Below are 25,668 nucleotides of genomic sequence, written 5' to 3'. Positions count from 1 at the left end.
CCTATTTAATATTATATCTTTTTCCTCTCAGTATGTAAAAGTAAATAACTTCCCAAAATTTCTCTTTCAGCATCTCCTTTTATTCTGGTCTTCCCCCTGTGACTGTTATTAAAGTTAAATGAATTTTTATACTGTTTTGTACTAGACTCAAATATTTCGGCAAGACTTTCAGATAAAAACAGAAGGATAAGACATGGCACCTGGCCAGGTGACAATACTACTTTTCAAATTCACAGGGGGAGGGGCAGGGTGGCGATTAAGTATGTTTTATTCCATGTAACCATACACTCTGAACACAAATGATCAAAGCAAATAATTAAGAGAGAGAATGCTGGTTTTAGAGGTGAGCAAGTCTGTAATTTATAAACTAGAAGTTTTGGAGAAGACATATAGCCTGAGAAGCAGAAAAAGAGAAATGAAAGAAACATATAAAGAAGAGCAGAGATGAGACAGAGAAGCAGTCCTGATAGATTTCCAATTTCACCCTTTCCTAAAGTTAGTTGAATTTTCCGCTTTAGGTTCCTAGAGATGAACCTATAGCCCTAGAGTAAGTCTCACTTTTTGCTTAGGAAAGCTAGGGTTGGTTTCTACTAGTCCAAGAGTCTGGACTAAAACAACATGCTATCTTGCCCTTGCTGCCTATGCTTTTATATGTGTACATATCTTTTAATTTATGTTACCCAGAAAAGAACCTAAGCAATTAGTCAAATGCAAAGAGAGTTTGACAGAAGATTCAATAACATAGAAAAGCAAATAAGTTATGACCAAAGAGGGGATTTTGCAAAGGTAAAGGACTTTGCAAACATAAAAGACCAGGTGCAGTAAGAGGAGCGTTATCTATTTCCTGTCCTAAAGGAACTAAGAACACAAATTGCAACATTTTTACAAGGTAAAAACCATAATTACAAATCTGTGATCCTTCCTTGTTTTATCTGGGTCATGCTAATTTTTACATTTCTTCCAAACTTTCATAATGGCTTCTTAAGGAAAATGGAAAATTTGGGAGTTGTGTAGAAAAGTAATTTTTAAAACTATAGAAAGATTCTTGATGTTAAATTATTGGGCTATTTTTATTTTACTCTTATGTGTTTGGATAAACTCTTACTTTAAGGCATTATTCTATTTAATAAATAACTACTGAATATACCATTTTCAATCTTTTCTCTGTTAACATATTCAATTAATTAGTTCTACCTTCAAGGCTGAGTTACAAAAAGATGCATTCAAATCCCGCCTCTGCCACTAACTCACTACATGCAAATTGCTTACATTTTCTCCTTATCTGTAAATGAAACTAGAAAAATCCACCCACAGAGTTATTGTGATGATTTAATTAGATCGCATATATAAATTCTTTTGTACAATGTCTGGCACACACAAGCACTCGATAAATGTTAATTATATTTTCTACCTTTTGAAGACACATTATTGTAAGATGTTCCATTCTCAGTACCTACCTAGGTCTTCCATTTTCAATCTCATACAGGCCATTCTGGCTCTTTCTCTCAACATGTCCATCTTTTTCATTAAACTTGGGAGAAAAGTTACTTTCACTGTAATGAGAATACCAATGCAAAGTAAGAAATAATGGTCCAATACTACCAATAGCTTAACCAAACCTTACAATACAAGAATATGTATCATAACCCTCTGGGAAGGACTAATGGCAGAAGAACTGGACTTTATTTCCACATGCTACAAAAGAAGTCTATAATTACTATTAGCCAGATGGAATGGCCTGTGGGCAAAATATGGCAATTATTTGTTCCCATGTAATTCCAAAAATAAGATTCCTTCTGATATCTTGATGTTTCTACTATCGCAAAGTAATTTTAATTTCTTCAAATGTACACTAATATTTTTATCAAAGTAAATCCACAAAACAGAAAATTTACCCCATAAACTTCATAATAAATATAATGTAGATTTAAAACAGATATAATATGTTGGAAATGTTCTGGATCTTAATCTAGATAATAGTTACAGAGCTATATAAACATAAAATTTAATGAGCTATACCTGCACGCTTAAGAAATGTACACTTTACTACATTTATATCACATCTCAAAATAAATATTTTGAAAACAGACATAAATAAACTACTTTCCTTACCATTATCAAATCACTGACATAACTGCACTGTCAATGAATAAAGAGTCATATAGCACTGGACAGTTCATGGGCAATTATGACATAAGTTTCACTTTTTTTTTTTTTGCTTTAATTCCAGTAAGTGAGCATAGAAATTTTTGTGTTCTGTTTTGGGAATAATTTCTAATTTGAATGATTCACACATTTTCTCAAGACTTCTAACCAATCTTCCATCTAACACACAAATAAAAATAATTAAATGGTAAAAGTCATTAAATTATAAAACCAGCTTTACACTGCTCTTGGGATTCTAGAAATTCATTGTTTAAAAAAAAGCATGAACCTAATTATAATTAAAGCATAATGTTTGCAATAAAGCTTGATTTAAGTAGTGATATAAATTCAACTCCTAAAAAATTTGATGAAAAATAAAAAAATGCATTTAATCTTCCTCTGTTCACACTATATAGCACCCCTGTCAATGTCATTAATTTAAACTGTGTATATGTATAATGTATGTATGAATATGTACATCCTCTAAAACAGGGAAAATATGTACATCTTCTAAAACAAGGAACTTGTTTAAAGCTAATAATTTCTCCACAGGTTAGCTTCATGATTAATTAATAATCCAAGTACTATAACAAAATTGCAAACACATCTTTGGATAAAATAAGGAACTGTGGTTCAAAAATCAAATGACAGCAAAAAGTTTACGGTAAAGTTTAACAACCTAATAAACTAATACTGGATCTATCGAACTAGCAAATTTTTTTACTTAATTAAATAATGCCTTAAAAGGACTATGATTTACAATAAGTTAACCTATTAAACAAAAACTTATTAAACAACCTTAAAACTAGGCAATTTAGCACACTAGTTAAGAACATAAATTCTGGATTTAGACAGAGTTCAAGTCCAAGCTATACCATCTATTTGCCCTTTAACCATCTGCAAAGGACAAACTTTCTGTGCTGCCATTTGTGTGCGTATATGTGTGTTTTCCTACAAAGCAGAGATAACAACCCTGTTTGCCTTCCAGAATAGTTATAAGAATAAAATAAAATAATGCTTATAAAACATTTAGTACAGTGCCTAGCTCATAATACATTTAAAAAATTCTATCACTGTATTAAAAAGAATATAAATATAAAATGTGAATCAATGTAACGCTTCAATGAATTTCATCAAAGCATTTTTTGCTTCAGTTTTTTGTTTTCCACTTTCTCTCCTTTATCCCTTTTCTAGTTTTCACACTGGTCTAATTTTATCATCATCCTGTTGTTAGTAATCTGAAAAAAATTTCTGAAAAATATTTTCACTACTTCAAATACAAGTCTAGCTACCTAGGAATAATCCAGACAAAACAAATGAAAATAGATACCATCACTTGTCATTTCGTAAAACAAAAATCTGTTGCAAAATAGATTTATCTATTTGGAATGATCATCATAAAACCTCGAAAAGAATAAACAAACATGGACTGCCTAGCTTTGGCAAGAATTCAAGCAAATACGGAAAATGAGTTATAGCAAAGTCAAGTACTAGATAAAAATAATTTTTCAGCTGTCGAAATGATAATTTACAAATACAATCTTTACCTTCTCTTATGCCCAGCTAATGCCAGCTAATTTGCTCACCTGATTTGAGGATCTGCCCACCGGGGTCCAGCCAAGACAGAGACTGCAGTGTATTCCACAGGATTATAGTCTTGCCACTCAACAAGCCAGCCTACTTTCTCATTAGGAACCTGGCTGCGTTGAACTTTTGAACCTGGGTAAGGAGATGTCCGAGCCTTGTTGTGGGAATTCTCTTTGGCACCATTAGAAGCAGACATGATGTTGGAGTTAAGATGAAACCCACAGGATGAAAATGAGTTTCTGAGAGGAAAAAAAAAGAAACACATATTACTTAAACACAAAAAAAAATTTTTTAAGAATCAAATTCAAAGACCCAAAAATATGCCTTTCAATTTCAAAAACTTAAAAATCAGAAATTCAAATGTGATGCATATTAGTATAAAGGTCTAAGATCTATGAAATAATATTTTCAAATATGAAAATTTTGAAAATATTGCTAAATCTTATTAATTGGAACCTACATTGAATTAAGTTGAGAAAAAGGGACAGAAGTTTACTTTGATTAGAATAAAAGTTGAGAAGGGAAGTTTGTTATGGAAATTCAACCATAAAAACAAATGTAAGAGAAAACCGTTTAAGTCTACATTAAGGAATACATTTTAAAGTACAGTCTACAATCTAATATACATGTGTAAAATATATGGCAAAAACAGCACAAAGGAGAATAACTGGAAAATAGAAATTAATGTTATAAGGTTCATACATTGTATGTGAAGCAATGTAACATTACTTAAAATCAGGCTGTAATAAATATGCAAATTGTAAACTTCAGAGTAAAATTTAAAGTAAAATTAAGAGGCATAAAACTGAAATAAGTGGATAACATATATATTTAAAAAATTGAATCTTAACCTTTACCTCACAGCATACACAAAAACTTTTCATATCTCCATATGCCTAAAAACTTACCATTATTCTTAAAATAAAGATTAAAATTCCTAATGAACCTAAATTAGGACATCTAAAGTGGAAAAGGGAATTCTGAAAACATAGTAAACTGATGACAGCTCCCTTCCCCTGATCTTACAATATCAATTTTCCCCTCTTGAGACAAACAGTTGATAGGACAAACACCAACTTGATGGGGTGGTAAAATAAGACAACATTATGTACCTCCTGATATTACACACTGAAAAGTACACAGCGAGCTTTTCTGAGGTATTCCTTACAAAATTATTTGCCCAGAGATTAGACATGAGGAACTATAGAACAGAACTAAGTTAAAGGGCATCTTACAGAATAAAGATCTCTATTCTTTAAATTGTTAAGGTCAAGAAGGATAAAGTCAGAGGAACTCTTGCAGATAGATGGACACTAAGGAGACATGAAAATTAAGTGCAATCAATGATCCTGGACTGGTTCCTGAACCATAAAGGAAAAAAATTGCAGGACACATGGTGAAATGTGAATGGGGTTATATAAATTATTTTAAAAGGTGATATAAAAATCTTACTTATTTACTCCCAACAAAGAAAAGCTTAGGACCATATGATTTCACTGGTAAATTCTATTAAATGTTTAAAGATGAGTTAACAATAGTCTTCCTCAAACTCTTCTCAAATATTAAACCGGAGGGAATACTTCCAAATTCTTCCTATGAGGCCACCATTATTACCTTGATATCAAAGCTAGACAAAGACACTGCTAGAAATCTACAAACCAATATCCCTGATGAATATCGATGCAAAAATCCTCAATAAAATAGTAGCAAACAGAATTCAACAGCACATTAAAAAGATTATACACCATGACTAAATGGGATTTATTCTTGGACTGCAAGGATGGTTTAACATATAAAAATCAATCACTGTAATACCCCACTTAAACAGAATGAATGAAAAAAACACATGATCATCTCAATGGACACAGAAAAAGCCTTTGTCAAAATTCAACATCCTTTCATGATAAACAAATCGAAAAAACTAGGAAGAGTAGGAAACTACCTCAACATAATAAAATTCATATGTTTGATGGTGAAAGACTGAAAGCTTTTCCCTAAGATCAGGAACGAGGGATTCCAAATAGCCAAAACAATCTTGAAAAAGAAAAACAAAGTTGGAGGTCTCACTCTTCTTGATTTAAAATTTAATACAAAGCTGTCTACAGTCATGCTACCCTGAACAAGCCTGATCCCTTCTGATGATCTCGGAAGCTAAGCAGGGTCGGGCCTGTTTAGTACTTGGATGGGAGACCACTTAGGAAGACCAGGTGCTGTAGGCTTAAAAAAATAAAAATAAAAATAAAAAACAAGGGATTGTCTGACAAGGTCCTTGCAATCTGTGAGGTCAACTAAGGTCAACCTCGCCTAAATAAATAAATAGATAGATAGATAGATAGATAGATAGATAGATAGATAGATAGATAGATAAATTTTACTACAAATCTATAGGAATCATAACAGTGTAATACAGACATAGATCAACAGGACAGACTAGAAAGCCCAGGCATAAACCCTCCTCACACATATGTCAAATGATTTTCAACAAGAGTGGCAAGATCAACAGGGAAGGACAGTTTTCAACAAATGGTGTTGGGAAAATTAGATATCTACATGCAAATGGCTGAAGATGGACCCTGACTTTACAGCATATACAAACATTAAATCAAAATGGATCGCAGACCCAAACAAAAGACCTAAAACTATACAACTCTTAGAAGAAAACATACAGGAGAAATTTCATGACATTGAATTTGGCATTGATTTCTTGGATATGCACAAAAGCACAGGAAACAAAAGAAAAATAGGTAAATTGGACTACAAAAGTAACAACTTCTGTGAATAAAGGGCACAAGAGTGAAAATGCAAACTATGGACTGTAATGTGTATGACATTCAAAGAGTTCATATCTATAATATACGGCATTCTAACTAATTGACAAGAAAAGACTGAACTGGAATAGAAAACTGAGCAAATTACAGAACTAAACAATTACAGAAAAGCAGATCCAGGTGGCCAGCAAACATTAAAAGATTATTATAATAACCAGCAACTGAAAGTGAAAATTAAAGCAACATTAAATTCTTTTTACCAACTAGAATGACAACCCTTTAAAAAGATAACACCACCTTCCACACATTACTGGTAGAAATGTGAATTATTACATATTTTCTAGAAAGCAATCTGGCAGTAATAACTAATATATTTATATCATTAAACCCAGTAATTTCATTTTGGTAATCTATCCCACAAAAACAAAACCAGTAATATGTATAAAAGATGTTTATTTCAGCAGTGTTCAATGGGAAAGGAATGCCCAACAATATGGGGATAGTTTAACAAATGGTAGAAGAGCCACACCATGAAATGACTATTAAGCAGCTATTAAAAATAATGATATCAAGTGACTTGTATTTTCATGAGGTTTTATTGAAAACAAAAAGCAAAATGCAGATAAATGTGTACAATATGATCCCAGTTTTATAAAACAATGATGGAAAAAATAAATAAGTACATATATTTAAGAGTATGTACATGATATGTTAGTTTTTTCTACTGTTGACATACAAATTCCCACAAACTCAGTAGCTTAAAACAATACAAATTTTTAATATAGTATTAGAAGTCCTAGCCAAAGCAATTAGGCAAGAAAAAAAGACAGTCACTATTTGCAGATGACGTGATACTATATATAGAAAACCCTAGAGACTCCACAAAAAAACTAGAATAAATGAATTCAGTAAAAAAAAAAAAAAAAAAAAATCAATATAGAGAAACCTGTTGTGTTTCTATACACTAACAATGAACTAACAGAAAGAGAAATTAAGAAGACATCTAATTTACAATTGCATCAAAAAGAATGAAATATCTATGAATAAATTTAACCAAAGAGGTGAAAGATCTGGACACTGTAAACTATAAGACACTGATGGACAAGTGGAAAGATATTCTGTGCTCCTGAATTGGAAGAATATTGTTAAAAAGTCCATACTGCCCAAAGCAATCTACAAATTCAATGCAATCCCTATCAAAATACTAATAGCATTTTTCACAGAACTAGAACAAATAATTCTAAAATTTACACGGAACCACAAAAGACCCCAAGTAGCCAAAGCAATATTGACAAAAAAGAACAAAGCTGGAGGCCTTTCACTCCCTGATTTCAAACTACAGTACAAAGCTATAGTAATCAAAACAGTATGGTACTGGCATTTTAAAAAGATACATAGATCAATGGCACCAAATAGAGCCCAGAAATAAAACCATGCATATAAGGCCAAATAATTTACAACAAAGGAGCCAAGAATATACAGTGGAGGAATGACACTCTTTTCAATAAATGGTGTTGGGAAAACTGGACAGCAACATGCAAAAGAATGAAACTGGACCTCTATCTTACACCATACAAAAAATTAACTTAAAATAGATTAAAGATTTGAATGTGAAACCTAAAACCATAAAACTCCTAGAAGAAAACATAGGCAGTAAGCTCCTTGACATCTGTCTTGGAGATGACTTTTTGAATCTGACACCAAAAAAAGCAAAGGCAACAATAGCAAGCATAACCAAGTGGGACTACTCCATCAAACTAAAAAGCTACTGCATAGCAAAGGAAACCATCACCAAAATGAAAAGGCAACCTACTGAAAGGAAGAAAACACTTATAAATCATGTATTATAAGGGGTTAATATCCAAAATATATAAAAAACTCATACAATTTTAATAGCAAAAAAAAAAAATCAACCTGATTTAAAAATAGGCAAAGAGGAAAGAAAAAGGGGGAAGAAAGGGAAGGAGATGGAAAAGAGTACAGGAGGAGGGGAATAAAGGGAAAGGGAGAGCAAAAGGTGAGGGGGAAGTAAAGAAGAGGGTAGTAGGGAAGGGGGTTGGAAGAAGGGATAAGAAAAGATGAGAAATAGAAGAAAAAGAAAAGAGAAAAGGAAGCAAGCAAAAAAAGAAAGAGAAACCTACCCAAACACACCAAATAAAAGGATGAATGATCACATTTATGCCTTTTGGTCAATTTAAGTAATTACAATTGCATAGAAAGCAATTTCTTTTTTTAAAAAGTATTAAAGTTCCTACCACACTCAATTCTTTGTGCTTTTGCCATGCTGCTGTCAGTGTCTAAAAACTCCTCCATTCCCTCCCAGTAGAGGAAGCTACACGCTCTTCTACCTGCAACTGCTTTACTTTCTCCTCTACCTAGCTAACTTGCATCCATCCTTCAGATCAATTCAAAACAAAGTTCACTTCCTCCAGGAAGTCTTCCTCCCTAATTCCCTAGAAGAAACCAAGTTCTCCTGCTATACAATATCAGAGATCCATTATACTTTTCATTGAATACCAAAATTGTGATTTTTACATTAGGGTGCCATCTGACCGTAAGCAAACACAGAACAGGGAGCATGTTTGTAGTAGCTCAATGTTATATCCTGTGTCTGGCATAATGCCTGACAAATCATAGATACAAGAGGTCCTTCTTCATTATCTGAAAGTAAGAAAAAGGACACTTAAGAAGAGATAAAAATTTCATTGTAATTAGCAAAAAGGAGTTTGATTGGGGCTTTATCTTTAAAAATGAAATTTGAAATTATGAAAATAAATTTTACATTAGTTAAATAAGTTAGGTTATATCTATATATACTAATACATAAATCTACACATATATATATATATATATATATATATACTAAGAACAAATAATTAATCAAACGTTTTATGTTCAACAAAATTGTAGAACTGCTATTACAGCAACCCTCACTTTTCACCTTCATAAATCATAAGGGATAATTTTGGCAAAAATATTAGAAGCCTTCATCAAAATTTCCCCAAGACCTCCCTTAACCCTTTGATACTCAAATCATTCTTGCTTGAAACATTACCCTTTCTTAGCCTTGTCAACTTTAAAAAAAAAAAAGAAAAAAAGCAGCTATGCCTTTTACTTTCCATGTACCTACCCCCTGTGTGAATTGAAGAAAGTAGCCAAGGTTCCTTCCTGTCTTTTTACTTTAATAGACTTTAATTTTTAGAGCAGTTGTTAAGTTCACAGCCAAACTGAGTGAAAAGTTCAGAGAGTTCCTACATACCCCCAGCACCACTCCCATACACACACAGCCTCCCCAACTATCAACAGGAGGGGTACATTTGTTTCAATAGATGCACCTACACTGACACATCATTATCACAACAAAGTCCAAAGTTTACATTAGGATTCGCTCTTGGTGTTATACATTCTATTGGTTTTGACAAATGTATAATGACATGTATCAGCCATTATAATATCATACAGAGTAATTTCACTGCCCCTAAAAAAATCCTCTTAGCTACTCCAGTTTATCCCTATCTATCCCTTGACCCCACCAGCAACCCCTGACAGCAGTGGATATTTTTATTGTCTTTATCATTTTGCCTTTTCCAGAATATCACATGGTTGGAATCATACAATATGTAGCCTTTCATATTGGTTACTTTCACTAAATAATATGCATCTAAGTTTCCTCTATGTCTTTTCATAGCTTAATAGTTCATTTCTTTTTAAAGCTAAATGACAGTCCATTGTCTAGGTGTACCAGTTTATTTATCTATACACCTACTAAAGGACAATTTGCTTGCTTCTAAGTTTTGGCAATTACGAATAAAGTGGCTATAAATGTCAGTGTGCAAGTTTTTGGGTGGAAATTAAGTTTTCAACTTATTTGGGTAAATACCAGAGCAAGATTACTGGATCATACGATAAGTTTTGTGAGAAACTGCCAAACTATCTTTTCTTCTTTAATTCTTAACTTGTTTAATTTTTTCCTGTTCTTGTCTATAGCTTTATGTGCAATTTGTCCCCTTTCGTCTTAAAGACTTTTGAATAAATGTTATTTCATTTTGCACTCAGTTTGCATCTGGGAAGTACTATCAAACACCCAACAATCAGGAAAGCCTGACCAATAAAAAAAGTTAATATCCTCAGAGGCTATTCACAAATGTGACATGGGAAAATAATATTTGACATGTAACTATTTTATTAAAGTGATGGATTCCTCATTTTCATGTTATGATTTTTGCTTGCCTAAGCTGCCATAGCTTAGGAAATCCAAATAATGAACACTCAAAATAAGATTTTCATCGCCCACCCTAAACTCATACTCAATAAAAATGAACAGCTATGAAACACATGTATTTATCAAAAGTAGCAAATAGACTTTAGGTATGTATGTTCAGAAGCGCAAAACTTTACACCTGGAGCCCTAGTCTCTAATTGAATTCTATTACAAAGTTAGAGTCATTTTTCATGGTTTGGGAGTAGGGTGAGAAAACAGTCAAGGACATTAATGATAAGCCCAATTGGAAACACGGATCTTTCCATTCTATTCCAAGTACCAACGATGTTTTTTAAGTACTTAGCTCTTTGTTCCCTGGTTTAGCAATATGCATGTGGAATTCCACAAACCTGCTACCCTCCCTGACAAGAGAAACTTACAGACCTGATTATTTACTTTTCCAAAATATTTAATTGTGCAAGAAAAACAGAACTTTAAAGACTATGTATCTTACCACATTAAGAAGTAGCAACGTTGCTATTTTTATCTTCTGTTTAAATGTGATATACTAAAATGGATCATAAGAATATATATAATATACACATATATAGCCTAGGTTCTTTTATTGCATTATTGAATAGGTGCAAAAAATACATTTTACCAAGCAAGTAGGAATTAAGTAGCTGATAAAGTTCATTTTACAGAATAAAAACCAGTCCTTCAAATAGTCAAACATGAAGAAATGCAATACTGTCATGGTGCTTTGAAATAAAACAAATTTGCAGTAATACTAACAGCCATAATAATAACTAAATGTATATAGTGCATGCTATGTGTAAGACACTGTTCTTGTGCTATAATATATTAACTCATTTAATCCTCACAACTCTAAGGTTAGATATTATTATCCTTTTTTTAGAAATAAGACCACAAAGGCCCAGAGAAGATAAATAAGTGCCAAGGTAAACTTAGAGTAGAATCAGGATCCTAGTCAAGCTGGGTCTGAATTCCAGGCTCTTAAGATTATGCTATACTATCTAGACTTTATATATATATATATATTTATTTATACACACACATATACACATACATATTCACAGAAATAAAATATACACCATTCTCCACACATTGCTGATAGATCCCATTGTAAAATCTGGAAACACTGACTACATCTTTGTATATTATTTTTTTCTAGAAATAGGCATGTACGACTTTCTAGTTAAATCACAAAACCAACTGCAAAACTATGACCTTCTGGATTTCTCCAAATTATTAAACTGCAGTAAAATTCTTGATGATAAATTTCTTTTGTCTCTTCCAGGATGCCTTGCAATGTAAGATACCAAATACTCAACACATACTCGTTGGCCTAACATTTGGCATTTTCTTCCAAGCCAGTAGGCAGTCACTGGTTTTGGATACATCCTGCTTTGCCTAGGGCTCCCAACATTATAAAAATGAAGAATAACTGCCAAGAAATTTCACATTGTTTTAGTGGCATTTATCGAAAATAGCATTAGTGACTTCCAAAGAGCATAGATGTTTATTCCTTCCTTCCCCAAATCCCACTGAAGAGATTAAGATATATAAAAGGCAACAAAATCCACAGCCAGGGAGAGAAAAGGGCCCCATCAGTGAATGAGAGGTTTTAACCAATTTGAGATAGAAAGTAGGTGGAATCACATTGACCTAAAAAGTAGAGCAAATTATATTTGAGAATACGAACAAAAAGGTGAGGAAGAGATGCCATTTCTACAGGAGGACCCTGAGAAGTTTCAAGCTTGAAATAATTGGGCCCCAATGTCATGAGTGGGCAGTAGGGCAGTAACCATGAAAATCAGTCCTCCTCCCCTTCCCCCAAACAAAAAGTCTGAAATAGTTTGTACCCCCAAGATAAAGCCAAAAGTTAAAGAAAATAAGGACTAGGACCTCTACCGTGAATACTGGCATTAGAGAACACAGCAGAAACTTAGGCTTTATATCACTACAATTCACACTGAGGAAATAAAGTTCAGGCCGCCACACTCAGCGAAGAAGCTGCTCCACTAGTGTAAAGCCTGAGACAAAGGCGTACCGGTTCCCAGCCTGTCCACCTGCTACTACCTGCTCACAAACACTCAACTGAAACCTTCAAGTCTAGGCGTCCTGGTATATGGAGCCAATGTTTTATCAGTTCTCCCGTTTAGAGAAAACCATGCTTATGAACTACAAACTACATTAATTAAAATATAAATGGATAACTGGTGTCCACCAGAAGTTTGAGGGAAAAAAAAAAAACAGAAAGAAAAAGGACCAAAAACTTACAGAACCATTGATCCAAAACAGATAATTCAGGAAATAAAAGACAATTTTTATTCTAATTATCATTTTCATAGATTAAGATTTTTTTATATCCATAAAATAAGAAAAGGCTTCTATTAAAGAGAGCATTTAGAGAAAGAAAAAAAAAAAAGGTTGTCAAAATTTACAATGTCAAAGAAGAGATGACTAACAGAATGCACGTGACTGAAGTCTGAAAGAGTAATGCAAAAGCCACCGTGTTGCCTGAACAATGGTCTTGGAAAATAAAAACTAAAGAGGAGGAGAATAAAAGTAGGAGGCAGTACGATATCACAAATCCTAAAATTTATCCAGAGCTGACAAATCAAGAAAAAGAGGTAGATAATAAAAACATTATCTACAATGAAAAGTGGAGGAATAAACACACTTTTCATGTTAATACCATTTATGCCCTCCACATCTTTAAACTGAATGCATGTATTAACTTTAATAATAACGTTTTAAGAATTAACCAGAAAAAAAAAGTGCTACTTAAACTAAGGACAATAATGTTGGTGACTTATGGAGGATGGGCAAATTTCAATAGCTGATATCAAGAAAGGTCTCCATCACTAGTTTTCCTCAAAAGGCAGATAAAACACTTTGAGCCTTTTTGAAAACGTGTACGTGCATGGCAATAAAAATCCCGGACGCAAACAAAGCCTGCAGAATCCGCCAGACCGGAAGCAGGTTCTCTACGCAACCTACGGTCTCGCGGGGAGCTAGCACTAAGAGGAGGAGTACCTGCACTCCGGGATGTTGCGACAGCCCGAGGACTTGACAGTCACAGAGGCCAAGGCCACAGAGAGAGACACCGTGGCTAAAGTCTTTCTCAGGATGCCTCCGGCCATCAGCGCCCCACGGGCGAATTCACGCAGTGAAGTCTCTCTTAGCTTAGGTTGCAGCCTCCGCCGGCGCCACAGCCCCGGGCCCCGGGTATTTGGCCGGCACTAGGACCGGGCCGCCCTCCCGTTTCCGAGGACTAGCTAGGTCTATCCCCTAAACACACAGGGACCAGGAGGCCTCCCAAAATAACAGTCCAGCTGCTTCCCCAGTCCAACTGTTTCCTAAGTGCAACGAAGCCAACCAGATCCACAGGGGACACGGACACTCTCTGCCCCAGCTGCCGGGGAACAACCACCTGAGCCCCCTGACGTCCCCAAGGCGAGACCGGCGCTTTACGGCTACGCTGCAAAGCAAAGGCTTTACGGGCTACAGAGCGCCTGCCGACTTGGACCTCTGAGTTTGCGCAGGCGTTCTTGGGGTGAGGCGGAGGGGAACAGCGACAAAGCGCTAGACAGAAAAAGCGAAGGAAGGAAGACAAGAAACGGGAAGAAGTAGAAAGAAAGGGGACCAAGAGAAGTTTGTTCTGGTTTTTGTTTTTTTTTCTTGCAGGAAGGGGTTACAGTCAGCTGATGTAGTGAGTCACGCGCATCTTAGTCATGTCTGAGTAAGTATGTTGTAGCCGCCAGCCCGGGAAAGACACAGGGACCACCAGAAATCAGTGAGTTGTAGGAAACACGCTCTTTATTCAGCCAGCTGGGTCTGCCAGGGGTACGCATGGGTGATAGCCAAACAGTAATTTTCCAGCCAGCACAAGTAGTGATAGGAAAAGAAAGAAAAGAGACAAAGTTAACTTTTCTCTTCCTTTTTTATCAAGTTGTTTGCTGCAGTTGCTGAGTTTCAGAAAACTTTGCTGGGTATGGCCGTAATAAACCCGTGTAGTAAACCAGCTGTGAAATAGGCACACAGCCAGGAGCAGGACCATCGGAAATCCAGATGGTCCAAAACAGCTTGTAACCTGGATTTCAACTTTTATATTATTAATGTGGCAAACATTTAATTTTTCAGTACATATTGCACTGTTACAATGGTGTAGTATAGACAGACACTCTAAAAACTTTGACCATTTTAAAAGCCAGATTAATCAGACTGCAGAACTCTTGTATAATGACCCCATCTAAACCTCTGCATGAGGAGACTTGACCAAACTACTACTACGGCTTCTAGCAGCTTAAGAACTTGTTCCTAGGACGATCCCAGCGGCCACCCGCCCCCTCCCTGCCCCCCCACCACAAAAAAAAAAAAAAAAAAAAAAATCAAAAAAATCCTGTCCAGTAAAACGCAGCACTTCCAGGAGAATTTATTGTTTATTCCAGGCAAAACCTGGTAATAGGCAGATAGACCCTGGACCCTTCTCTTAAAAGATATTTCTTTAGAAAGCTTGCAGTTATAAACCTTTCTCTGCCATTTGTGATGTAAACCTACCACCCAGAACTGTTGCCTCTAGTACCTAAGAGCCCCTTTCTTTGAAATGCTAACGTTCTGGGAGATATTCTCTCTCCCTCTCCCCTCCTCCTCCCCCTCCCTCTCCCTTCCCCTCTCCCTTACCCTCTCTGCTAGTTTCACTGAGTCCCTGTGGAAGGATAAGGGCCTAACTGCAGTGCCTGTCTTTCTTCAACTTGTACTACTGCTTCCTGTTCTAAAGATAGAAGTTCTGTTCCCCTCTGATATAAGCTCCAGTTAACAAACCCAGATGTCCTAGTCACATAGGTCACTCATCCCCTTTACAACCTTCAGTTCCTTTCCCTTGGACACTCCACCCTTTAAAGTCTCCTTTTAGTTTCAAGGAAATTGAATTCAGTTCATGCAGATGTATTACTGAATAAAATCTGTCTTTATGGCTTTAGCGTACAGCTTTATCTTTGACAGTTCTTTTGGGTAATGAAGTACTATTAAAATGTGCTTGCTTTTTCAAAAATATCTAGATTTGGCTTCCTCTGGTCAGATAAATATTGGTCTCAATGTTGTTGATAACCATCAACTTCTGCTTAAACTGGAAATGTATTATGCAGATTCTGTTTAAAATGTTCAGCTCATTTTAAAGTCTACTGAGAGATTAGTCATTAGGGAGGAGAAGAGTAAGGCAGTGAGTCTCAAAATCTCTGATCAAAGAATGGGAGAAACAGAAAGGAGGGCTCATAGAAAGTTCTTTGAGCCTTACTCTTCTAACTCTACATTTCTTAAGGGAGGTTGGAGAGTACTTAGTTTAAAGACCTACACAACTATGCAAACAAAACCAACTCCATGGCCCTGGGACTGCACCACAATTGGCTCAGACAGCCAAGTGTCCCAGGTTCCTCCTCTCAGGAACTGTTCTCCTAGGTCAGCTAGAACTTACTTAGTGAATACACAGCGTGTTGCAGCCCACTCTCGGGCAAAACCAAAATGCTTTCTCAGATACATACGGTTTTATGTAACTGTCCATTTAGCCACATCCCAAATTAAATAAGTGTCATCAAAATTTAAATGGGGCTTTTGTTTTTTATTTTTTTATTTTTTTATTTAGAAACCACATACCAACTTTAAGGGCATCTTGGTGAGAAAGGCAAAAGATGCTGAGAAATAAATATATATTGTGATAGATATCAACATTTTTAATGTACTTACATTTTTTTAATTGAGCCCCCCTTTATCACTTCTGCCTCCCTCCTCCACCCTCCTCCCTACCCTCTGGTAACCACTAGTCTATAGTCCATGTCCATGAGTCTCTGTTTGTTTGTCCTGTTCCTTTGTTGCTTTTAGGTTTACATCCCAGATGTAAGTGATATGTGATTTTCAGCTTTTTCTGTCTGGCTTATTTCACTTAGCACAATTATCTCAATGTCCATCTATGTTGTCACAGATGGACAAGGTCCTGCTCTCGTGAAGCTTACTTTCTAGCGGAGAGAAATAAACTATAAATAAGTAACCTAGGAACTGCAGATTAGGAGAAGTGCTGTGAAGGAAATAGACTACTTTCTGTGGAAAATATCTGAAGCAGAAATGAATACTTTAGATGATAGTTGTCCGAGAAGGCTTTTCTGAAGAGGTCACATTTGAGAGATACCTAAGGACACGAAGCAGCCAGCCATTGGATAAACTGGAGAAAGAACATTTTGGACAGAGAAGACTGTAAGTGCAAACTCTCTGAGGTAGGGAAGAGCCTGGCCATAATCAAGGAACAGAAAAGTCGATGTGCTAAAGCATAGCAGTTAGCTGGAAGAATCCTGATCCTTGATGAAGCTTGGTGGACAAACTCGCTGCTTCTTAGTACTCACTTACCCATTCTCCCTTCTTCCATGTCATATATAGAAATGTGTCCAGTTAAAAATTTATCTCCCTATGCTCCCTACATCTAAAGGGGCCAACTGACCTTTCCTGGCCAATGAGATGAAAGCGGAAGCCTACTGCGTGGGTCTCTGGGAAGGCTTTTATTTTCCTGGTGAAAAGAGACTGGCCCATTTGGCAGAAATTATTAACCCTTTTGCTATTTTATTCCTGTTTGAAAGAAGGCCACAATCCCTAGAGAAGGAGCAGCCATCTTGAAACCATAAAGACAAAAGCCACATGGATGGCAGAATAAGGTGAAAGAAAAAGCCTGAGTCTTTTATGACTTCTTCAAGAACTTGCAACAGTCCTGAATAGCCTCCTTCTGGACTAATGAGAAAAATAAGCCCCTGTTTGGCTAAACTACTATAGTGGGTTTATTTTATATAAAAATCTTAACATAAGAGCCAAATCATATAGGTCTTCTAGGCCACGGTAAGGAATTAGGAGTTTATCCCAAGTGCAATGGCAAGCCATTAATACTCCAAACTCTATTCCTCACAACATAGAGACATAGGCATTCTAAACATTGGAACTAGATAAACAGCAACAATGAGCAGGAGTTGAAATGGAAAGTCGGGGAACCAGATTGAATACTCCCCTCCACTGTCATCTCTGTCTTCCTTTTCACAATCTGCGTCAGAAGTAGCCAACTTCCTTCTTTCTCTTCTTTTATGGCAAGAATTTTGTTCACTTTTCATGTTCTTTCAATCAGAAGAGACTTCATACTCACAAGTTCTGTTAATAAGTTAATGCATATTGAGGAAATTTTAAAACCCTTTTTCATTGGACAAAGTCTGGCTTTCAAGATTAATCCTGTGCTAGAGAATCAGAAATCCCATGTGACAGTCACTTCTTTGTTCTAATTTATATCTGTTCTTCCCCCTGAAACACTGAAACCATTATGCCAATGGACGGGGTGTCCCAGGGCAATAAGATACACAGAATATTTTTTTTTTAATTTGAAAACATTTTAAAAGTATTATCCTCATGTAATCTGAGCAAATTGTTTAACTGTGCTATACACCTGAAACTAATATAAAGTAATATTTAATGTCAACTCCAATTGCAAATGAAAATTAGAAAAGAAAATAATTCCAATTTCTTAAAAAAGAAAAAGGTGAACACAGTGCAATATACATATGCCTTACTGTTGAATTGTACACCTGAAACTTACTGGATTTCGTTAACCAACGTCACCATAATAAATAAATAAATAAATTGATTGATTGATTGATTAATTAATTAAAAAGGAAAAAAAAAGAAATGTTTTCCAAAATTTTCATTGTTAGAGTTGTTTTGTGGAAGAAATGAAGTAAGCTTATTTAACAGCTAGTCAAAGAACAAAATACATTTTGTTTTCACATTTTAAGTCAGTAATTTCTTTCCTTTTAGTGAGTCCCATAAGGTTGCATTAATAACCTCTTACCAATATTTATTGCTAGAGAAAGAACTTAGAAACTTGGGTTTGCATGAAATCGAAACTACTGAATACAATAGTAGTGCTGCAAGGAGGACTATAAGAGCTGTCTGTGAAGAGAAATTTTCATTAGGCTAACGTTATAATCAGCTCTTTGTTCTGCTTCTGTAGATATGCTTGCCACATAGGCCGAAGGGCAGGGTGACTTCAAAATTAACTAGAGACTCATCTTCCTTTTTGCTTGTTCTGTCTAGATAACAGATATATTGCCTAAATTCAAAAATCCCTCACTCTGTAACTGCCTGTAACTCATAGCAACTCCCGCACTCTGTAACTGCCTGAGGACAAATTAACCAATCAGCCCCTGCCAACTGTCCAATTGTAACTGCCCAGATAAGCTCTATAAAAGCAAGGTTATCCCTGAGCTCGGGACCCAGATCCTCAGAGCACTAGTTCTTCTGGGACTGCAAGCATAATAAACCTGAGTTCTCCAGCTCTCCAAGTGGTGCTTGGTTTCTTGTCGATCTGATTTTTCTGCAACATTTGTACATGCTTGCATAATTATGAGTTCGCATCCCCATCTTGCCACCTTCCATTTCTCCCATCTATTGGAGTGTATGTGTATTTCATTTGTTACTAGTTCAAGTAGGGCATCTTCTATATTAAATGCAGTATCTTATTTCTTTGTCGTTTGTTTTTAAGAGTTAATTTATTAAAGGAAACAGATCACTTTCACCTAGAATGAACAGGGGTGGAAGGGAAAAGGTCAATACAAAATACTGGTAAGACTATAAAATGCCACAACTCATTAGAGTGGGCACTTAGGCAATCATGGATATGCACACAAGAAAGCTGCATTCCTAAATACAGTAACATTCCTAAAGAACGTTCCTTCTGGTACAGAAAAGTGATCTAAATATAGTTGGCTATTCTATATTTACATATAGCTAGCTAAAGGGATTTGGCAGACTGCTAGCTCATGGATTCAGCCACTTGACCTATACCACTGTGCAAATACAAATTAAATGGGTAAATTAAAAGAGGTTTAATTTTCTCTGTGAAGAAACTTCCCCTTCCACTTTCAGAATCTGTATGCCCTTTTCAAATGTAAATCTCTTTAATAGCCAGTCTCAACACAGGTTTCAGAAGTCAAATCTTTGGTAGTCCAATGGTCCTCAACTACTGGAATATTTATTGAGATTATGTGTGGAGCACTGAAAGCCTGTCAGAAGTCTAGAATTCCTTTTGTAGTTTTACGGCTAGGATTGCTGAGAAACAATGTCAAAAGTGGGACATTTAAGTTTAACAAGGAGATAAGTTAAAGGTGCCATACTTGCACATGGGAAAATAAAACTCCAGATACTGAGTTTAAGAGCTAGGACTATATAAAGAATATGGTAGTCCCTATGACAGGGTGGGGGAACTCTAGGCCATATTTTTCCCCTGAGCCCAAATCAATTCCATATACACATTGTCTACCAATTCTGGAGAACATTCGTCATATTATTCCCTCTGAAGAAATTCCTCATTCATGCCATCAAGCTTTTCCTGTCCTGTCCCTCTGAAGAAATTCCTCATTCATGCCATCAAGCTTTTCCTGTCCTGGTTAAAGGTAGGCAGAAGCAGAGACTAGGTTTCATTCTTGAGGCCCAGGACCTGTTACTAGAACAGAGGGGTGGGTGTGCCTGCCTGTGAGCATCTAAGTCCAATGAGATACGTACAGGTTTTACAAGCAAAGAAAGTAACAGTTTATTTTAGAGTGTTGCAAGTCCCAGAGACACAAGTGAGCTAAGGCTCAAAGACCTGGCTCCCCGGGTGTCTCTAAGGGATAGATCCTATAGGGAAAAGTCATTAGCCATGGAAACTAATGTTGTTGGGGTCATGGGTGCTACTGATTGGATGGGGCTGGGGTAACTGATCATTGTGTCTGGTTCTGGAATCAGCCACGGTGTTATCCCGTCTAGTCCCATGGTCAGTGGGGCGGTTCCATCCTTGATGGGCCCAGGGTTGAAACACATGGAAAGCCAAGATGTTATCCTTAGTATAATGGGAACTTATTGTCCTCCTGATCATAGACTTGAGACTTTATTCTTAAAAGATTTGGTTGAACTTTATGTCCTAAGGTTTGATGATTAAGGGAGTAGGCACACAAAGGCAGAAAGATAAGGTTCAGAAAAGCAAGTGAGTCACAAGGCTGTTATTATACTAGGCAAAGCCTGTTTGAATCAAAAAACAAAAAACCTGTCTTAAAGAAATTAAGTCTGTATGTGGTTACAGACGCTGACCATTTGTCCCTCTCCCTTCTCACTCCAGGAGATTTTGTATGGGCACATCACAATCACAAATGCCTCCCTGTTTACATGTGCTGGCCTATTTGGGAAAATGGACAAATCACTGGTAGTCACTTTGAAGAATCCACATTCAAGGAGGGCAAGGGTATACAGTTTTTAAGTTTTATTGTACTTGTAACACATTTACATTTTACCATTAAATACTGAACGTAAATATGTGCTGGTATTATGTGTGCAGATTCTCAAAATGTAAACATAAATGGATGAATGGCTTCAAGGATGTGACACTGTAAACATTAATTCTAGAATCCAGGTGGTGCTAAAATTCTAGATAAAGGTTGCATTTTATACTACCTACCACCAAGAAAAAGGAACATGAGTCATGGACTCTTGGGGGTTTGCAGGTGGCATGTGATTAACTCAGAATGCTGCCTATTTTGAGTGTTGCCAGAGTAACGGAGAGCTCTGCATCAGGTCCAGACTGTACTGCAAGCTTGCCTGTTTCTTGGCCATTATGGCCCTGAAGATCCACTGGGTGCGAGTTACCCTTGGTAGATAATGAAGCTGTGTGGAGTTCACAGAGCAAAAGCCCTAGGGCTCTAGAGCAAGGCTATGACTTCCCCTATTAAAATCGTATATACACCCCTAATTCTAAACTCTTGCTTGAATCACATTTTTCTGTGAACTCTTGTCTTTTCTCTTGCTAATCTGTGTGTATGTGTGTATTAGCTGCTTCATTCACAGAACCTCAATTACTTAAGAGGGTAGCAGAAAACTTTTTCCTCCTTGGGCAAGAGCAGCAGGATCCAGTGCCCAGTTGAGGAGTTTCCTGACGATGATGTAGGCGCAGGGACACTCCATCCGTAGGAACGGAAGAGGAAGCAGAAAGCTTGAGGTCAGGTGCAGAGAATGATGGATTTGGTAGCCAGAGGATGAGGACATTCCTTGTAATTGCTTCTATGTTTGTCAGTTGAAACAAGGTCATCAGCTGAGAGTAGGGGTAGGAAAGAAAGTACAGGCAGTTTGAAGAGAGAGGACAACATGAGATTTGGCCCTCTTTCAGAGAGTGAGAAAGGAAGCATAATAGGGAATTTCCTCCCAGGGAGTACTTCACACCCATATGAAATTTGTGTTCATGAATTCACTCTGCATGGTTGAGATTGTTTGTTTTATTTAAAAAAAAAAAAAAATCAACTGAATACATTTTAAAGATTTTAATTGGCTTTAATCAATGATTCATGAATCGGGAAGCATCCTCTTTATTGGATAGAAAGGAGTTCTGAGGAATGGCTTTTATGAAAGGCTTTGATAGGCAGAAGAGAGTGGGACAAAGAAGTTAAACAACTGGCAAAAAGCAGGTTGGTTGTGGCAAGGTCACCTTCTTTTGGAGGATGGCAGGGATCTATCAGGCAGATGACCTCACTAGTGCTAAGCAGGTAATTTCAGGTTAAATGGTTTAAGATTCCATTCCTAGGAGAGGCTGAAACTGTAATAAATTAGGTGTTACGTCTTGGCTTGGTGATGTGAGGCTTGGCATAAGGGACTGCATTTTGGGCCTTGTGTTGTTTTTAACATTTGTTTTCAGAAATGTTCACCTTCTTGGTACAAGCACAAAGAAGAAGAGAGCAGGATTGAATTAGGGCTTGATCTTCACTATTTGAGCTTACTGGAAGGATTGATAATCAGGATAATTGATTACAATGAAGAGAGTTGGATCTAAGCCGAGTAAGGAAGAGGGAGGAACTGAGTAGGGTAATCAGGAAGTAGATGAGTCAGCTGATTGAAGGACACCAGTCAAGTAGTTGCTGTAGTCTGTGCACTGAAGCAGATGAGTTGGCAGGCAAGGGGAGGTGGTGAGAGTGTGGGAGGCACCAACTTGAGGTTGGGATGTGAGGTAGTTACTAGGGATCATGAATACAACTCTAGAAATGAGTGGCAAAAAGAATTGAGTGAAAGATCAATCTATCATTTTTTTGGCCTTATTCTAGTTTCTTCTCTGCACATTCGTCTCCAACATGTAACTTTTACTATTACAAATAGCAGTAAATTTGGCAGCTCACAGACAATGCAGTGTCAAGGTTTATGAAAGATAAATGAACTCTCAAAAGTTATCACTGGTAGGTACGTAGTTATGGCACAGTTATTAGATTCTTAGAATTCACACAGGAGAGATCATAAAACAAAGGGTTCTTGCAGCTTTGTAAAGCTCCAGGAAAATCCAGAGTATAAACCCCTTTGTGCTCAGAAGGCTGCAGAAAATAAAGTTAACAAAAACGGAATAATGTTGAGTGTTTTTGCTTATAATGAAGTAAACTCTTCAACAGTGGGAAAGAGGAATTCACTCTAATTCCCAGGGTTACAAGTCAAAGATAAATAGCCCTGCATACTCTTTTATTTATTCCCTTATCTCTCCATAGGGGAATATTTTCATATTAAATGAATCAAATTATAACAAATATCCACGGTAGACTGAGGAGGAAAACAAGCTAGAACAAAACAAAGGTGAAGATTACAGGAAAGATTCTAAACATCTTTTTCTCAGTATAAGGTTTACTCTGAGTCAGCGAATAACAAAATAGTAAGCAAATTAGATTTTAAAAAACAGCATTAAATTCTGGTGCAAAGTGTAAACACCAACCTCTTTTAAATCCTGAATTAAAAATTGTATAGTTTGCACAGTATATGTAAAAAGTTGTTAGATGAAAAAAATCCAGGTTCAAATTCAGGTCTCTGTGAGGCAGAAAAGAACTTTATATATCCAGACCAACTTGTTTGACATATACTTGGTTTTACAACTTCATAATCCCATTGATGAATTCACTTACAAACTTTCCTCAGAACACAAACTTAATTTCCTTATAAGCATGTTTTCTTACTGATCATCAGATTAATAGATCACTGTTTTCTGAAACTTTCCACAGCTGTTGCTGAATTATTCTTAGAAATTAGTAACTTTTGTGCCTATTCGATCCTCTGTGATTCAATTCATACAGTCTCATCGTCTTTACAGGGCATTAAATTAGGTTTAATATTCCAGGTCAATGAAAATGTACTATTTTTAAAAAAGAATTTGGGAAATAAAATTTTGGTTATCTTCCAAAATACTATTCAAATTTTATTTGCTGCCCTGTTATTGAGAAGTACATTTAAATGTCATTCCTTGATCATTTATACTACCAAAATGTTTCAAGGAAAAAGCTGAATACTAAAGGAAAGATATGATCCTGTACCCCCAGCGTTAGGTGTGATTAGAAAATAAGAAGACAAGTTTTAAACAAACCTGCCACGAACCAGAAAGGAGGTGCAGTGTATACATTAGAGTTATGGTGCTAACATTACAAATGAAGAAACTTCTGAGACTCACTGGGGCTTGAATAATTTATTCTCAACTGAGGGTTCAAATGGACCAGAGGATAAAACAGAGGCCTGGATAACCAGGATCTCCAGGATGATGTGTAATTTGGAAGAGGGGGAAGCATATTAAACATTAATATGATTATTTTTAATATTAATTCCCAAAGACATATTTCAACATTAATTAATTGAAATTATTTTTCATTCAGTAATTTCGAAAAACATTAAAGAAAGGCATAACGTTTAAAAATTATTCTTAAAATCAAATTGTCCCCAAACTACAAAAAAGGCCTAAAAACAAATATTTAGTTATTTGTCCTAGGCCCAGTGACCAGTAGGTGCAGGTCAATATGACTTTAAATGCCACATATGTTTTATTCAAACATGCCAGGCACATCCTGTCTCGGGGCCTTTGCATTTGCATATATGTGTTGATCTTCAGTGTAAAAGATATTTCTCTCTGTGGAAACTGACATAAAATATTTTAAAGACACTACATTACATTAAGCTGCCTCCTCTTCTCCACTCTTATATCTCAGGCCTCCTACACCCAGGAACAGAAGTAAGTTTGTTATATAGTTATATAATGAAATTAATCTTTTGATAAAGTAGTAGTTTTTAAACAAGACGACTTTGTCTTTTCATTTTCTTCCATAGTGCATATGTTGTTGTGCCTTTATTTAGTTAGAGTTTATGCAAAAATATGAAAGAAAATAAATTGTTGGAGTGGCATTTTCCTTATTGCCTTTAAGAAGAAGGTAGAGTTTTTTAAAAAAAAAATAAGGTAGTGTTTAATTAGATATACTGTGCAATCCAGCACAGTCATAATAGCCTTGGCTTAAATTTAACTCTGCCATTTATACTATGACCTGTACTAGGTGATCTGCTTAATTTCTCTTAATCCTTTATTTCTTCATTCATGTAATAGAGATCTCAATTAAACCTATTGCTTAAGGTTATTGAGAGGATAAAAGGAACTGTATGGTATGTGAATCACTAAGCAGAATGTCTGGCTATAATAGTAAGTGCTCAAAACATTGAGTACTTTTTTATTTTTAAAATACCATTTCAACAGGTAAGAAGGCAGAATGAAACTAAGATGCTCCACATATATAACATTTTAAACTCTCTCAAGGAAAGGTATTTTTTAAAACTGCAATTATACAAAATCACATACTTTACCACTGTAGCTAATTATTAGTATAATTATAATTTATACAGAGTTGAGTAGCTGATAAAGTGCTGTACTTTATATTAATTTATTTGAACTCCACTAGAATCCTGTAGACTAAGTATCAGTAATATCTCAATTTTACAAATTAGGGCACATGATCAGGGAGGTGGTCACATACACACATGAGATTCACGTATGAATGCTTCCAAACACTGCGTTCTTTCCCTAATGGAACCTTGGATAACTTAGTGAGTCAAAAC

At 35.9% G+C, this 25,668-nt stretch overlaps 1 protein-coding gene and 1 pseudogene across 1 annotated transcript in view; one reads left to right on the top strand and one right to left on the bottom strand.

Annotated features, from left to right (window-relative positions):
- The window catches only part of NUDT9 (nudix hydrolase 9), a 28,223-nt gene extending 13,899 nt beyond the window's left edge, over nt 1-14,324 (bottom strand). The window contains exons 1-3 of the mRNA XM_039845655.1: nt 13,765-14,324; nt 3,732-3,971; nt 1,458-1,553 (exon numbers count right to left, since the gene is read on the bottom strand). Coding sequence (XP_039701589.1) covers nt 1,458-1,553; nt 3,732-3,971; nt 13,765-13,871 — 443 coding nt within the window. The 5' untranslated portion in view covers nt 13,872-14,324. The remainder of the gene's footprint in view (nt 1-1,457; nt 1,554-3,731; nt 3,972-13,764) is intronic.
- LOC120588392 (uncharacterized) lies at nt 5,830-5,951 on the top strand (annotated as a pseudogene).
- Nucleotides 14,325-25,668: the final 11,344 nt, after the last annotated feature.

The sequence above is a fragment of the Pteropus medius genome, unplaced genomic scaffold (assembly GCF_902729225.1).
Source record: "Pteropus medius unplaced genomic scaffold, Ma_sr-lr_union100, whole genome shotgun sequence".
NCBI classification, from domain to species: Eukaryota; Metazoa; Chordata; class Mammalia; order Chiroptera; family Pteropodidae; genus Pteropus; species Pteropus medius.
The sequence above is the reverse complement of the archived record's forward strand: the minus strand, read 5'-3'. Positions and strand labels throughout refer to the sequence as shown.